General features: G+C 40.1%; 1 protein-coding gene across 1 annotated transcript in view; it reads left to right on the forward strand.

Moving 5' to 3' along the window:
* The window catches only part of LOC129684877 (uncharacterized), a 75,419-nt gene that overhangs the window by 24,191 nt on the left and 35,193 nt on the right, over positions 1 to 16,035 (forward strand). The window contains 5 exon segments of the mRNA XM_055618131.1: positions 2,322 to 2,369; positions 3,684 to 3,837; positions 7,274 to 7,398; positions 7,573 to 7,690; positions 7,952 to 8,137. Coding sequence (XP_055474106.1) covers positions 2,322 to 2,369; positions 3,684 to 3,837; positions 7,274 to 7,398; positions 7,573 to 7,690; positions 7,952 to 8,137 — 631 coding nt within the window.

Here is a 16,035-nt window from a genome sequence, read left to right on the forward strand (position 1 = left end):
GAAAGAAAGAAAGAAAGAAAGAAAGAAAGAAAGAAAGAAAGAAAGAATGGAGGCAAAGAGAAAAACATATGGACACAGAAATATATTCATTCTTACATGTAGGGACCCTGTAAAAACACAAAACCAGATGTCATATATGTGAAGGTATTGTAAAGTTAAAAAAAAAAGTCTTGATAAAACATTATATAAAAAAAATATACCACAAAATGCCATTGAAGTCATTGTTGGTTGGCTGTCTACTGCTATTCACCTGGCCTGCCTTTAAGAGTAACTTTTAAGATTCCTTTGGTGAAAACTAATTTTTCTTTTGTGATTAGTAACCAGTTAAAGACAGTTTCTTGGATAGGGAAGGGATCTTGCGTCTACCTCTCCTCTCAGGACTGGGACCTGTGAAGGCCCTGAAAACAATGGTACAGTCTCTGTCCTACTGTGCTTAGAGGACCTCTTTCTTTGTGTCCTCCATCACCTCTGCATTTTTACAATCTTTCTGCCTCTTCTTCTGCAGGCCTCCAATTCCCTGAAGGGAAGGACTTGATGAAGTCATTCCATGGGGAGCCAAATATTCCAGTGTCTCTTACTCTTTAGACATTGTCCACCTGTGTTTCCCTGCTTTCGTTCCCATATAATACAGGACAGCACTCCTCTGATGAAAGCTGATCAAATTAGTTATCTCAGAGTTCAGAAGGATGTTATTAGTTATTTTATGGTTATGTTCCTTCAGCAGAACAGCAGTATTTGGTTTGACCCAGGACCCAGACCTTTCGTGCTTTAGGTTTTTTTTTGTTTGTTTGTTTTTTTGTTTTTTTTTTTGTTTTTTTTTTTTTGCCCCATGAACAGTTTTGTGCATGGGTTCGTTCTCATGAACTGGGGCTTAAATAAAGTCAGGTATGGATTGTTTATTCCATCACTACTTTGCATCACTACTGCACTAGGTTACAGCAGTTTTCATACACATTTCCTGAAGGTTAAGAACCTTGATCATGTCTTTAAGTGTTTCTTGGCTCTTTTAGTGGTCTTTCTGAGACATCTGCATTTACTTCCAAACCCATGGTTTAATTAGTTCCTTGATTTTCTTCAAATTTAGGTTTTATTCCTTTTTTTCCTTGCCTTCTATAGTCACTAATTATCTAAAAGCTGGCAAATGTTTTCTCTTATTCTGTGGGAGTTGAAGCACACATGCTGTTGTAGGGGAAAGCCACCGGTAGTGGACATAGAATATCTTTCTGATCTGGAATGCAGGGGTCACTAGCAGGGTGTAATCTCTACCATTCTCCATCTTCTAGAGTTAAAGAAGGACTTACAGATGTCAAGCTTGGAGGGATACTTACTCAGTATTTCATGGCTCTGAAACAGCAGTACACGGGGAGAAAGGAATGTTTATAGGTATTGGGCATAGAAGGACTGCCTGACAGTGTCTGTCATAATCTTTGATGAGTATTGTGGCTCCCACAGGCTCAAAATGATAAGAGGCTATAGATGGTAGATGCAACAAAATTGCCTTTATTTTTTTAAGTTGTTCCTAAATGTTCCTTGCATCATTTTATTTTAATCCATTATTATATGTATGGCTTGCAAATGCTATTTTCCATTCCAAACTTCATCTTTTATTATGTTGGTTTCTCATTTTCCTGTGCCTTACAGATTTTATCCCATTGTTTATTTTGGAATTTGTTACCTTTGTTTTGGTTGTTATTTTTTATAACCACTGTTACAGAGATTTCCACATGCTTTAGTCTAATCAATAATTTTTACTCAATACATTTTATTTTCTCTTTAAACTTTTTTGTTTTTAAGCTTTATTGGATAAAGTCACCTCATATGTTTACACCTTTATTTCAATTTTAAATGATTTTTGCATGTGGGGTGCCACAGGAGCACAGTTTCCTTATTTGCATGTGTATAAGACTTTATTTCAATCAAGATTCCAGCATGTGATGTTCATACCTGGGGTCCAGCAGCCAAGTGTCAGGTAACAAGAAATAAGATAACATTTCATATTACTGTGTTGCACACTATTTGAAGATTAAACAACTTAGTTGTGGAAGAGGATACCAGATAAGTTTACTTTTCCATTATATAAATACATGTCAGTTACTACCTCCAGAAAATTACATTTAAAACTGGATCATATCATAGGGGACTTGGACCCTATTTATGACAAAAAATTTTAAAAAATGATCATTCATGCAGTACAGTTACCCTATAGTATATTGTATTACGGTGAAGTGAATAACATGAGCCATATTCCAGATGACAGTACTATTTTAAAAACAGATATCCACAAAATTTGAAATTTCTTATTTTTACCTTTTACTTTACAGGAACACTGAGCTGAAAACTCTCCTGGCAGTTGGAGGTGAATATATCCTGTAAGTGCTATTCTCAGAGTTCCTGGACCATTTGAAAGCCAGCTAGCCCAGGTCTATATGTATTCTGTTACTTCACAACATTAGCAAGGGTCTTAAGGATGTCCATTCATGGATGTCAGCACTCAAAAAACAATCCCCTAGAGCCTTAATAGTACAATAGAGCAAACTGGAAAGAATACTCTGGCTTTTACATATTTAAGTTTGGCATGCTATAAATTCAAAGAGTCCTCTGAATTTTCAGTTAGTGCCTCTTCTAAAAAATGTCATCATGGAGAGAAGGTGTGATAAAAGTCTTTTATTTTTCTTTCTTCTGGAGAAAATAAATGAAAGAACAGCTTATGGAGAAGACTTCTCAATTGTCCTTGTCTTTGGAAGGCATTTGAAGAAGAATAAACATGATTAGCTCGATAGATTGATTATTGAAAATGCCAAGAGGGAGGACTCTTGCTAAAATGATCAACTCCTATCCAGAAAGGCAAAGAGGCTGGACATCGGAAGAAGGAGAAAAGAGGGAACAAGTCAGGAGCCTGACACAGAGGACCTCTGAAAGGCTCTGCCCTGTAGACTATCAATGCAGATACTGAGACTTGTGGGCAACCATGGGGCAGAGTGAGGGAATCTTAGGAAAGAAGTGGGAAACAGTAAGATCTGGAGAGGACAGGAACTCCACAAGGAGAGCAACAGAACCAAAAAATCTGAGCACAGGGGTCTTTCTTGAGACTGCTATTCCAACCACGGACTATGCATGGAGATAACCTAAGACCCCTGCACAGATGTAGCCCATGGCAGTTCAGTATCCAAGTGGGTTCCATTGTAATAGGAACAGGGACTGTCTCTGACATGAACTGATTGGCCTGCTCTTTAATTACCTCCCCCTGAGGGGGAAGCAGCATTACCAGGCCACAGAAGAAGACAACTCAGCCACTCCTGATGAGACCTAATTGACTAGGATCAGAAAGAAGGAAAAGAAGTCCTTCCCTATCCATGGACTTCGGGAGGGGCATGCATGTGGAGGGTGGAGGAAGGGAGGGATTGGGACTGGAGGAGGGAGAGAACCACAGAGAGGATACAAAGTGAATAAAGTGTAATTAATAAAGAAAAAAAGATTAAAATAAAATAAAATGCCACAGACGATTTGGGAATTGTTAGAAAACCATGCCAAGGTACAATGTCTATTAAGAGACATAATTGTGGAATTGGGTGAAAACCAGGGAGGCCAGAAGAAAGGCTCAAAGGCAGAAATTGAGTTTTTCACAGGTTTAATTTTAATGTGGGTATCTCAAGGCCTTACACTGACATTTTGGTCTTCCTCAGTTTTTCACTCATGGCATCCACTCCTGAGTTCCGTAAGATTTTTATCAATTCAGCTATTGACTTACTGTACAAGCATAACTTTGATGGGCTGAACTTGGACTGGCAGTTCCCTAGGTCTCCTGAGGACAAGAAACACTTCACTCTCCTGCTGCAGGTGAGGAAATAGAGAATGTGTTTTAGCTACAGAAGGTACAAACTCTGTTCTTTCTAAGGAGTCCTGCATAGTGAAGTCTAAGAGGACTGTAGAGTTTGAGAATGTTAATGTCACCTAGATTCTTGTTGCTGTACTACAGCAACAAACATGTTAGGCATTAATCTGTGTGCTTTTATATATATATATATATATATATATATATATATATATATATATATATACAGCCATGTTTCATCCTTACATTGCCTGTCATAAAGGTACCCTAAGTGTGTGTCTTTACTTAACGTATGACCAACTAGAGCACAGAAAATTTGTAATTGCTCAGCCAAGAGCACAAAGATACCAACTGTTAACTGTCAGTGCAGTCTGACTGCACAGTTAAGTGAATGGATAACTATATGAGACTGTTTGTTTGTATTTGTTTCTTTATTTTATTTTATTTCTTAAATTACCCATCTGCTTTCATTATCATAGAAAAATATAAAGGATAACAAAATACAATCGGACACTTTTCTAGTAATTTTTGTAATTTAGCATTCATTATGAACAGGATATTACTATAGGTAATCCTTCCTTTTTTTAATCCTTTTTTTACTTTTCAAATTTTATCTACACTTATTCACTTTACATCCCACTTTATCCCGCCTCTCCTCCGGTTCTCACCCTCTTCCCCTCTTTCCCCTCCCCTATTCCTCAGAAGGGTGGGGGAGGCCCCTCCTACACCTCCATCACAGTTGATCAAGTTGCAAAAGGACTGAGTCTATCCTCTTCCCCTTGGCCTGAAGAGGCAGTCCTGCCGGGAGGGAGTGATGAAAAAGCAGGCAACAAAGTCCACATCAGAGTCAGTCCCAGCTCTCCTTACTAGAGGACCCACAGGAAGCCTGATCTACCCATCTGCTACATCTGTGTAAGGGGCTTAGGTACAGTCTACATATGGTCCTTTGTGGGTGCTGCAGTCTCCACAAGCCCCTCTGGACCCTGGTTACTTAGCTCTGTTGGTCTTCTTGTAGGGCTCATATCACTTCCAAGTCCTTCTATCCCACCCCCCACTTTCCCACAGAACTCCCTATGCTTTGGCCAATGTTTGTCTGTGAGTCTCAGCATCTGTTTCAGTCTATTCCTGGGTGGAGCCTATCAGAGGATAGCTATGTTAGGCTCCTATCTGTGAACATAACTGAATATTATTAATAATGTCAGGGTTGGCTTTCTCCCATGGGATGTGCCTCACATTAGGCTAGGCATTAGTTGGACATTCCCTCAATCTCTGCTCTGTCTTTACCCCTGAATTTCTTATAGGTAATGTAAATTTTGGGTCAAAGAATTTATGGGTTGCTTGGTGTTTCCCTCCCTCCACTAAGAAGTCCTGTCCTGTCCTGGTGTTCAAGTAGGTAGAAGGCTCTGGATGGGCAAATGTTGGGACAGTGCATCCCTGGGACCCATAAGCTGTCCTCTGGTAGGCTGGAACCATGACTCCCTATTACTGAGATCCCTCCTCTCACTGGAAAAACACAGACACTGGCATTTTGGACTCAGCAGTATGGCCACTCACTTGCTCTCCAGTCTCTGAGCACTTGCAACTCAGACACTATGTGTGTTAGCCACCAACATCTTGGAGTCATTGAGTGTTTGTTTTTAATGAGTAAGGAATGGTTTATGAAAAATATTGGAACTAGGCCAAAACTTAGAAGACTGAGGATCATTAGATTTGAAGAATACATATCTGAGGTGGAATCCTGAAACCATACCAACAATAAAAGCTCATTTAAATACCTGGCATGATAAAGGTAACTAGAGTGCAAAATTTCTAGCAGCTAGTTGTTACCAAGTCTGTGCTATAGCAGGATGAGAAAGAACTTACCATGTTGGTGCTTGACATCAGTCTTGAAAAGTCAGAATGAATATGTTAGGAATAAGACAAAGGAAGTGAGCAAAGAGTGGGATAGAACCTGAGTTTTCAAAAACAGTTAATCTCTGATTAAGGGGAACTTTGTATGTATCCACATATTTGGACTTTTTTCCCCATACTTCAGAATTGTTTGAAAGATTACAGATAGTAAAGAGGTGTTACAACATGTGTATGTTTGGGTGATTATTCAGATATTAACCATAAACTATGGAAAAAGTAAGGAGGCAGAAAGCCACAGAAGTCAACAATGGAAAATAAAATTTGCAACAAAAAAGGTTAGAAACTGAGATATAGTAGTGATGGTGTCACTAGGACCTGGGGAACAATTTGTGGAGAAATAGAGAACCCAGTATTTCTAATAGGACCATTTGAGTGTTAAGAAAGACAGTAAATACAGACAGTTTTTGAATAAGAATTATTAAGTATCTGCAAATAGGCCAAGTGTAGAAGCACAGAGTGTCTTTGGTGGTTACTAACAAAGAGTGCATGAAAAAGAACTTGAGATAATCCACTTTACTTATGTTATCAGCAACAGTAGGTGATCATGAAGCAAAATGAGTAAAAAGTCAAAGACTACAGATGGTTTGTACATCTATCCCTTTGCAAGTCAGAACCTTTGCTTTCTAGATTTGCCTTCTTATTATTTTCTGTTTTCTTCAGTTTGTTATACCACTGAGATATGTTTCCATTTTCAGATTCATTTTTATACCACTCATATACCAGCTCCTTCTCAGCCATTTTAAATAGTGTCAAATTAAGGCACTAAGTGAACTCTAGTTCACTTTTGTTTGATAGATCTAACCATCAGATACAATTCCTCTACATTCAAGGGAAGCAGCTTCTGTCTACAGTTAGGATTCCTAGCCATTGCTCCTAGATCTGCCACTAGAAGAACACAAAGCAGACCACATCTAATGTAACATATATGGGGTTAACATTGGACGACACGTGCTACAACATTTATCTACCCATCCAGCGAAAGCTCTTAGTCAAATGACCATTGATCTATATGGTAATGTCTGTGAGCATTCTCTTGGAAATTATTTGCATCGTACCAAAACAATTTTTTATTATGGTGATTTCCTCTAAAACTGGTATTTGTCACCCAGTCACTACCAATTTCATCTTTGGATTCCTCTAACTGTACACTTCATTCCATCAAATCTCAGTCTTATGACATACTTCATACTGAGGAAGTAGGAAAAGTTTTCTCCACCATGGAAAATTGGCCACAAGAAAATCCTGTAAGCAAAACTTCTCAAGGTGGAGGAGACGGTTGGAGAATCTCTGAACAGAAACCTGGAATATAGATTTTGCATGACAGTATAAGAAACTGAAGTGGGGAATAGTGAATTTTTTAGTATCCATTTTCTTTATATACCTGTCAAATTGTTTAATGAGTTTATTGATAATGGTATCATAGTAAGAAAAATATCAAAAATGTATTAAAATATTATACAATTGTATATACATACATAATATAGTTTCAATAGGCAACATGAATGTGACTTAAACCTAAATGTTCTATAGGAAATGCATCAAGCTTTTCAGCAGGAATCTGAGAAGAGCAGCAAGCCAAAGCTGTTGGTCACTGCTACAGTAGCTGGTGTCATTTCCACCATTGAGTCTGCCTATGAAATCCTCCAGTTGTCTCAGTAAGTGGGCCCTCATACTCTCTATCGCCTCTTGAAATTCAGATAGAGGACACTAATCTTGAGACGGTCTTGTTACTCTAGTGCTTTGTGTACAGGTTTTGAGAATTAGCTCTTTTTTTCTGAATAAATGTGGGAAATGCCCATGAGAAATGATATGAGTTTCTTTTTCTCAAGGTTCTTGGACAATATCCTGGTCATGACCTATAATCTTCATGACTATAAGGAGAGACAAACTGGAGAAAACAGCCCGCTCTTTAAACTCCTTACTGAAACTGACACCTCTCTCAATGTGGTAAGACACTGAAAAGATGCAATTCAGACCATACTAAAGATAATATAAATTATGGGAAATTAAGGCATAAAATAAATAGAACTTCAGCAGTCTTCTCAAGGTGCCGGCCAAAAGTCATTAACATTACATTTAGTGATTTGAAAAAAAACCTTCTAATTAATCTGTCTTTACTTACAGAAACTGCTATTAGAACAAAAGGTTAACATATATAACCACAAGTCATCAGCTGTCTGAGTGCTCTAAGTTCTGGCTGTGTTTCAGGGTTACATCATGAAGTACTGGGAGAAAAATGGTGCTGCAGCTGATAAGCTGATTGTTGGCTTCCCAACATTTGGACAAACTTTCTCCTTGATGTACCCCCCTAATCATGGAATTGGTGCTCCAGCCATAGGCCCTGGCACTCCAGGCTCCTACACAAACCAACCTGGGATCCTGGCCTACTATGAGGTCTGTAAGTGGTTGTCCAGTGTTGTTTCAGTGTCAAGCCCAGAACTGTGCTCTAGCTTGGGGTCAGAGGACAAGAGGGTGGAATCAGCTGAATATGAACATTCATTTCTCTCCAATTCCTACTGGCTCTAATCATAAATTCACAAAGTGTTGTATTGTCCACCATTGCATTAATGCAAATGTAGAGTACGTAATATTAAACAGCATTTCTTCATGGACCTGAGCACATCCTTATGGGTATGCATATTAGCACAGAGGAAAGGTAAACTCATTTAAAAAAGTATTACTCTACAGCATATTCTGTTAATCCAGTGCTCAGATCTGGACTTAGATGATCGTCAGAAAATAACAGAAGCTGAAAGTTTCTCTTCTTAGGACCAGTTATTTTCTTTTTTTTTAATTTTTTATTAATTACACTTTATCCATTTTGTATCCCCCCCATAAAAACTCTCCCTCCTCCCCACCCGATCCCACCCTCCCTCTCCTTTCTGCATGCATGCCACTCCCCAAGTCCACTGATAGGGGAGGTTCTCCTCTCCTTTCTAATCTTAGTCTATCAGTTCTCATCAAAAGTGGCTGCATTGTCCTCTACTGTGGCCTGATAAGGCTGCTCCCCCCTCAGGGGGAAGTGATCAACAAGCAGGCCAATCAGATTGTGTCAGAGGCAGTCCCTCTTCCCATTACTATGTAACCCACTTGGACACTGAACTGACATGGGCTACACCTGTGCAGGGGTTCCAGGTCATCTTCACGAATAGTCCTTGGTTGGAGTATGAGTCTCTGGGAAGTTCCCTGTGTTCAAATTATGTTGTTCTGTTGCTCTGCTTGTGGAGTTCCCGTCCCCTCCAGCTCTTACTATTTCCCACTTCTTACATAGAATTCCATTCACTCTGCCCATCAGTTGGCCATCAGGCTCAGCATCTGCTTTGACAGTCTATACTGCAGAAGCTTTCAGAGGCCCTCTGTGGCAGGTTTCAAGGTTGTTTCCTGTTTTCTTCTGGCTTTCAGAGGCCCTCTGTAGCAGGTTCCGAGGTTGTTTCCTATTTTCTTTTTCTTCTGATGTCCATCCTCTTTGCCTTTCAGGATGGGGATTGAACATTTTAGTTAGGGTCCTCTCTTTTGCTTAGTTTGTTTAGATGTACAGATTTTAATGGGTTTATTCTATATTGTATGTTTATATGAGAGAGTATATACCATGCGTGTCTTTTTGCTTCTGGGACAACTCACTCAGGATGATCCTTTCCAGGTCCCACCATTTACCTGCAAATTTCATGATTTCCTTATTTTTCATTGCTGAGTAATACTCCATTGTATAGATGTACCACAGTTTCTGCATCCATTCTTCAGTTGAGGGGCACCTGGATTGTTTCCAGCTTCTGGCTATTACAAATAAAGCTGCTACAAACATCGTTGAGCAAATGTCCTTTTTGTGTACTTGAGCCTCTTTTGGGTGAATGCCTAGGAGTGGTATGGCTGGATCTTGAGGAAGCGCTATTCCTAGTTGTCTGAGAAAGCACCAGATTGATTTCCAGAGTGGTTTTACAAGTTTACATTCCCACCAGCAATGGAGCAGGGTTCCTCTTTCTTCACAACCTCTCCAGCATGTGTTGTCCCTTGAGTTTTTCATCTTGGCCATTCTGATAGGTGTAAGGTGAAACCTCAGAGTTGTTTTGATTTGCATTTCCCTAATGGCTAATGAGGTTGAGCATTTCTTTAAGTGCTTCTCTGCCATTCGATATTCCTCTACAGAGAATTCTCTCTTTAGCTCTGTTCCCCATTTTTTAAGTGGATTACTTGGTTTGCTGCTTTTCAGCTTGTTTAGTTCTTTATATATATTGGATATGAGTCCTCTGTCAGATAGAGGGTTGGTGATGATTCTTTCCCAATCTGTAGGCGGTCGCTTTGTTTTGATGACGGTGTCCTTTGCTTTACAGAAGCTTTTCAATTTCATGAGGTCCCATTTATTGATTGTTGCTCTTAGAGCCTGTGCTGTTGGTGTTCTATTCAGGAAGTTTTCTCCTGTACCAATGAGTTCTAGGGTATTCCCCACTTTTTTTTCTAGCCGATTTAATGTGTCTGGTTTTATGTTGAGGTCTTTGATCCACTTGGACTTCAGTTTTGTGCAGGGTGATAAGTATGGATCTATTTTCATTTTTCTACATGTAGACATCCAGTTGGACCAGCACCATTTGTTGAAGATGCTATCTTTTTTCCATTGTATGGTTTTGGCATCTTTGTCAAAAATCAGAGGTCCGTAAGTGTGTGGGTTTAGTTCTGGGTCTTCTGTTCGGTTCCGTAGATCCACCATTCTGTTTCTATGCCAGTACCATGCAGTTTTTATAACTGTCGCTCTATAGTACAGCTTGAGATCAGGGATGGAGATACCTCCAGAAGATCTTTTATTGTAGAGAATTGTTTTAGAAATTCTCGTTTGCTTGTTATTCCATACGAAGTTGAGAATTTTTCTTTCCAGGTCTGTAAAGAATTGTGTTGGCAATTTGATGGGAATTGCATTAAATCTGTAGATTGCTTTTGGTAAGATGGCCATTTTTACTATGTTAATCCTGCCAAGCCATGAGCATGGGAGATCTTTCCATCTTCTCATATCTTCCTCTAATTCTTTCTTCAGAGACTTGAAATTTCTTTCATACAAGTCTTTGACTTGCTTGGTTAGGGTTACACCAAGGTACTTTATGTCATTTGTGGCTATTGTGAATGGTGTTGTTTCTCTAATTTCTTTCTCAGCCCTTTTGTCTTTTGTATACAGGAGTGCTACTGATTTTTTTGAGTTAATTTTGTATCCGGCCACTTTGCTGAAGGAGTTTATCAGCTGTAGGAGTTCCCTGGTAGAGTTTTGGGGGTGACTCATGTATACTATCATATCATCTGCAAATAGTGATAATTTGACTTCTTCCTTTCCCATCTGTATCCCCTTGATCTCCTTCAACTGTCTTATTGCTCTAGCAAGGACTTCCAGCACTATGTTGAAGAGATATGAAGAGAGTGGGCAGCCTTGTCTTGTCCCTGATTTCAGTGGGATTGCTTTAAGTTTCTCTCCGTTCAGTTTGATGTTGGCTATAGGCTTGCTGTATATCGCCTTTACTATGTTTAGATATGTGCCTTGTATCCCTGATCTCTCCAGTACTTTAAACATGAATGGATGTTGGATTTTGTCAAATGCTTTTTCAGCATCTAGGGAGATTATCATGTGGCTTTTTTCTTTCAGTTTGTTAATATGGTGGATCACACTGATGGATTTCCGTATATTGAACCACCCCTGCATACCTGGGATGAAGCCTACTTGGTCATAGTGGATAATATCTTTGATGTGTTCTTGGATCCGGTTTGCAAGTATTTTGTTAAGTATTTTTGCATCAATGTTCATAAGGGAGATTGGCCTGAAATTCTCTTTCTTTTTTGAGTCTTTGTGAGGTTTGTGATTGTGGCTTCATAGAATGAGTTTGGTAATGTTCCTTCTGTTTCTATTTTGTGGAATAGTTTGAAGAGAATTGGAGTTAGCTCTTCTTTGAAGGTCTGGTAGAATTCTGCGCTGAAGCCATCTGGTCCTGGGCTTTTTTTGGATGGGAGACTTTTGATGACTGCTTCTATTTCTTTGGGGGATATAGGACTATTTAATTGATTTACCTGGTCCTGATTTAGCTTTGGTAAGTCAAATCGATCAAGAAAATTGTCCATTTCATTTAGGTTTTCAAATTTTGTTGAGTATAGACTTTTGAAATAAGTCCTAATGATTGTTTGGATTTCCTCAGTGTCTGTAGTTATGTCCCCCTTTTCATTTCTGATTTTGTTGATTTGGGTGGTGTCTCTCTGCCTTTTAGTTAGCTTGGCTAAGGGTTTATCGATCTTGTTGATTTTCTCAAAGAACCAGCTCTTGGTTTCATTGATTCTTTGAATTGTTTTATTTGTTTCTAATTGATTGATTTCAGCCCTGAGTTTGATTATTTCCAGCTGTCTACTCCTTTTTGGTGTGTCTGCTTCTTCTTTTTCTAGTGTTTTTAAGTGGGCCATTAAGTTGCTTGAATGAGCTGTCTCGAATTTCTTCTTGAAGGCACTTAGTGCTATGAACTTTCCTCTTAGCACTGCTTTCATTGTGTCCCACAAGTTTGGGTATGTTGTGTCTTCATTTTCATTGAGTTCTAGAAAGGCTTTAATTTCTTTCTTTATTTCTTCCCTGACCCAGCTGTCATTTAGTAACAAGTTGTTCAGTTTCCATGTGTGTGTAGGCTTATTGCTATTTCTGTTGTTGTTTCAAGACCAGCTTTATTCCATGGTGATCAGACAGGATACAAGGGATTATTTCAGTCTTCTTGTATCTGTTGAGGCTTGCTTTGTGACCAACTATATGGTCTATTTTGGAGAAGGTTCCATGAGGTGCTGAGAAGAAGGTAAATTCTTTTGTGTTTGGGTGTAAAGTTCTGTAAATGTCTGTGAGGTCCATTTGATTCATGACCTCTGTCAGAGATATTGTTTCTTTGTTTAATTTCTGTTTTGTTGACCTGTCCTTTGTTGAGAGTGGGGTGTTGAAGTCTCTCACTATTAATGTGTGGGGATGTATATGTGGTTTAAATTTTATCAATGTTTCTTTTCCAAATGTGGGTGCTCTTGTATTTGGGGCATAGATGTTCAGGATTGTGATATCTTCCTGGTGGAATTTTCCCTTGATGAGTATGAAGTGTCCTTCCTCATCTCTTTTTATTAATTTTGGTTGAAAGTCTATTTTATCAGATATTAGAATGGCTACTCCTGCTTGTTTCTTGGGTCCATTTGCTTGGAAAGTCGTCTTCCAACCTTTTACCCTCAGGTAATGTCTGTCTTTGTGCCTTAGGTGTGTTTCTTGTATGCAACAGATTGCTGGGTTTTGTTTACGTATCCATTCTGTTAATCTGTGTCTTTTTACTGGAGAGTTGAGGCCATTGATGTTGAGAGAGATTAATGACCAGTGGCTGTTAGATCCTTTGATTTTGATGTTGGCTGTGTTCATAACGTTGTGTGCTTGGTTGCTTTTTGTTTTGCTGTAGTAAGGTTAATTATTTCCTGTGTTTTCTTGACAGAAGCTAATTTTCTTGGGTTGTATTTTCCCTTCCAGTGTCTTCTGTAATGCTGGATTTGTGTGTAGGTATTGTTGAAATTTTTTTTTTGTCATTGAATATCTTGTTTTCTCCATCTATGAGGACTGAGAGTTTTGCAGGGTATAGTAGCCTGGGTTGACATCTGTGTTCTCTTAGGGTCTGCATGATATCTGTCCAGGCCCTTCTGGCTTTCATAGTTTCTGTTGAAAAGTCAGGTGTGATTCTAATGGGTTTGCCATTATATGTTACTTGGCATTTTCCCCTTGCAGCTTTTAGTATTTTTTCTTTGTTCTGTATACTTACTGTTTTGATCATTATGTGGCAGGAGGATTTTCTTTTCTGGTCAAATTTGTTGGGTGTTCTGTAGGCCTCATGTATCCTTATTGGCTTCTCCTTTAACTTGGGGAAATTTTCTTCAATGATTTTGTTGAAAATATTGTCTGGGCCTTGGAGAAGGGAGTCTTCTTTTTCCTCTATTCCTATTATTCTTAGGTTTTGTCTTTTCATATTGTCTTAGATTTCTTGGACGGTCTGTGTCAGGACATTTTGGATTTAACATTTTCTTTGACAGATACATCGATTTCTTCCATTGTATCTTCTACACCTGAGATTCTTTCTTCCATTTCTTGTAGTCTGTTGGTTATGCTTACCTCTGTAGTTCCTGTTTTCATTCCCTAAATTCTTCCTCTCCATTATTTCCTCCATTTGTATTTTCTTTAATTTTTCTAGTTCTATCTTCAGGTCTTGAGTTGTTTTGTTTACTTCTTTCACCTGTCTGCTTGTATTTTCCTATTTTTCTTTTAGTTCCTTCAACTCTGTTTCTTTTATTTCTTTCAGTGATTTAATTATTTCTTCTCTGAAGGCCGCAAGCTCTTTGGCTGCATCTTCCCGTATTTCTTCACGGATGGCCCTAATCTGCTTGTCTTTATCTTCCTCCATTTTTTTACGGATAGCCATGATCTGTTTGGTTTTATCTTCCTTTAATTCTTTACGTATTTTATTTGTTTCCTCTATTATCCTCTTCATCAACATAGATGTAAGGTCATCTTCTTGATTTTCTATTATGCTGCATTGTTCAGGGCTGTTCGTCTCTGGATGGCTGGGTTCTGGAGATGCCATATTGCTCTGTCTTTTGTTGGTTGAGCCTTTACGCTGACCTCTACCCATTGGGCTGATTTAGGTGTTGGCTGTTAGTTTCTGTGCTTCCTGGAGTCCTGAGGTAGGGAGTATCCCCTTGGCCGGAAGATGATTTTTCCGGAAGGAGTCCTTCTCTGCTTTTTGGTTATGGTCACTGTATGGCCAGTGTTTCTCAGGAATTGCCACTGCTCACCTCAGGTTTATAGCCCTGAGTAGTAGCTGTGGTCTATGTTAGACAGGGGGGATCTCCTCTTACCCATAGAATTTCTCAAGACAGCTGCTCCACTGCTGGGTTTCTTGTTATAAATTTAGTGTGCTGCTGCTCACTAAATTTCCATGTACAGTTCTCTTGAAGAACCTGCTGATTCCCTAGCTGTGGGGTTTTCTCCCAACAGGGAACCTCAGTCTGTTATCCTGGGGCACACAGTTCTGTCCGGGAAAGTGAGAGGTGCACTCAGCAATTCTCTGGGCCAGAGGCTGATTGCTCTGCTCTGGACCTGAAGAATGTGCAACTAGGTTGAGTTGTCACCTGGGGGCACTGTTCTGGTCTGGAGGCTGGGTGCCTCACTCTGAACCAGAAGCTGTGTGTCTCTGTCTGGGATGGCGGCTGCAGGCACTGCTCTGGTCCAGACGCTGTGGGTGCAGCCCTCTTGAAGGACCAGGGATTCCCACAGTTTTGACAGTCTAGCTAGGAATAACTGGTTGATCCTTGGCACAGTATCTGAGGGCTGCTGTAATGGCTGTCTGGCTTTTGTAGGTCTGAGGATGCAGCTGTTTGTCCCAGTGCCCTAGGGGAACTCAATAATGGCGGCAGAGCACAGTGCTCCTGCCTGCATTAGAGTCTAGAGTCTGCGTGAGTCCAGGAAGTGTTTTGGTGCTGGGTGTCCTAAGCGTTAGAGCTGCTGACCCCCTCTGCTGGGGGTTTCCTCCTGCCAGAGACACGCAGTCTGGTGCCCTGGTGCCCTGGTGTCCACAGTTCTATCTGTGGCGGCGATTCAGGCACGCAGGCAGGCGCCTGTGTCCCGGCTCTGGGTCCCGACTGGCCCTTGTGGCACCCGCGGAACCCGAGTCTTTTCCAGGGGATGTCTGGGTAACCTGAGGTTGGTCCCAATTGTTTCCTGTTCCGTGGGGTTATCTCTCGACTGGGAAATCCAGCCTATGGTGTTGTGGGTCCACAGTTCAGTCTGGGACCGTGACCAGATTGTGCTGGTGGGTAGCTCTGGGCTGGCGACCAAGCGCCTGGTGGAACCGGGATCTCTTCCACGGTTTAGCCGGGTGAGTTAAAGCTGATTGAATCCCCCACCGTGGGGTATCCTCTCACCTGTGAAACACAATCACTTGTGTTTTATGGCCGCGAGTTCTGATTGCTGGTCACTGTGCCAATACTCCTGTGCTGCTCCTCAGAATGAGAGTCCTCATGGCGCCGCCATCTTGCCCCGCCTGCCCCAGTTATTTTCTTAATGAAATTGACTATGGGTACAATCACTAGTAGGATATGGGAAAAATCATGACAAAATAGTTCGGGCAACTGTGATGCCACACACCTGTAGATATCATTTAGTCCACATACACAGAAAATTTTACTACTGTGAACTTAATCTATGCTATACACCTAGGCCGTACCTAAAATAAAATAAAATAAAATAAAATAAAATAAAATAAAATAAAATA

The sequence above is a fragment of the Psammomys obesus genome, unplaced genomic scaffold, assembly GCF_907164565.1.
Source record: "Psammomys obesus unplaced genomic scaffold, mPsaObe1.curated_primary_1811, whole genome shotgun sequence".
In the NCBI taxonomy this organism is placed as follows: domain Eukaryota; kingdom Metazoa; phylum Chordata; class Mammalia; order Rodentia; family Muridae; genus Psammomys; species Psammomys obesus.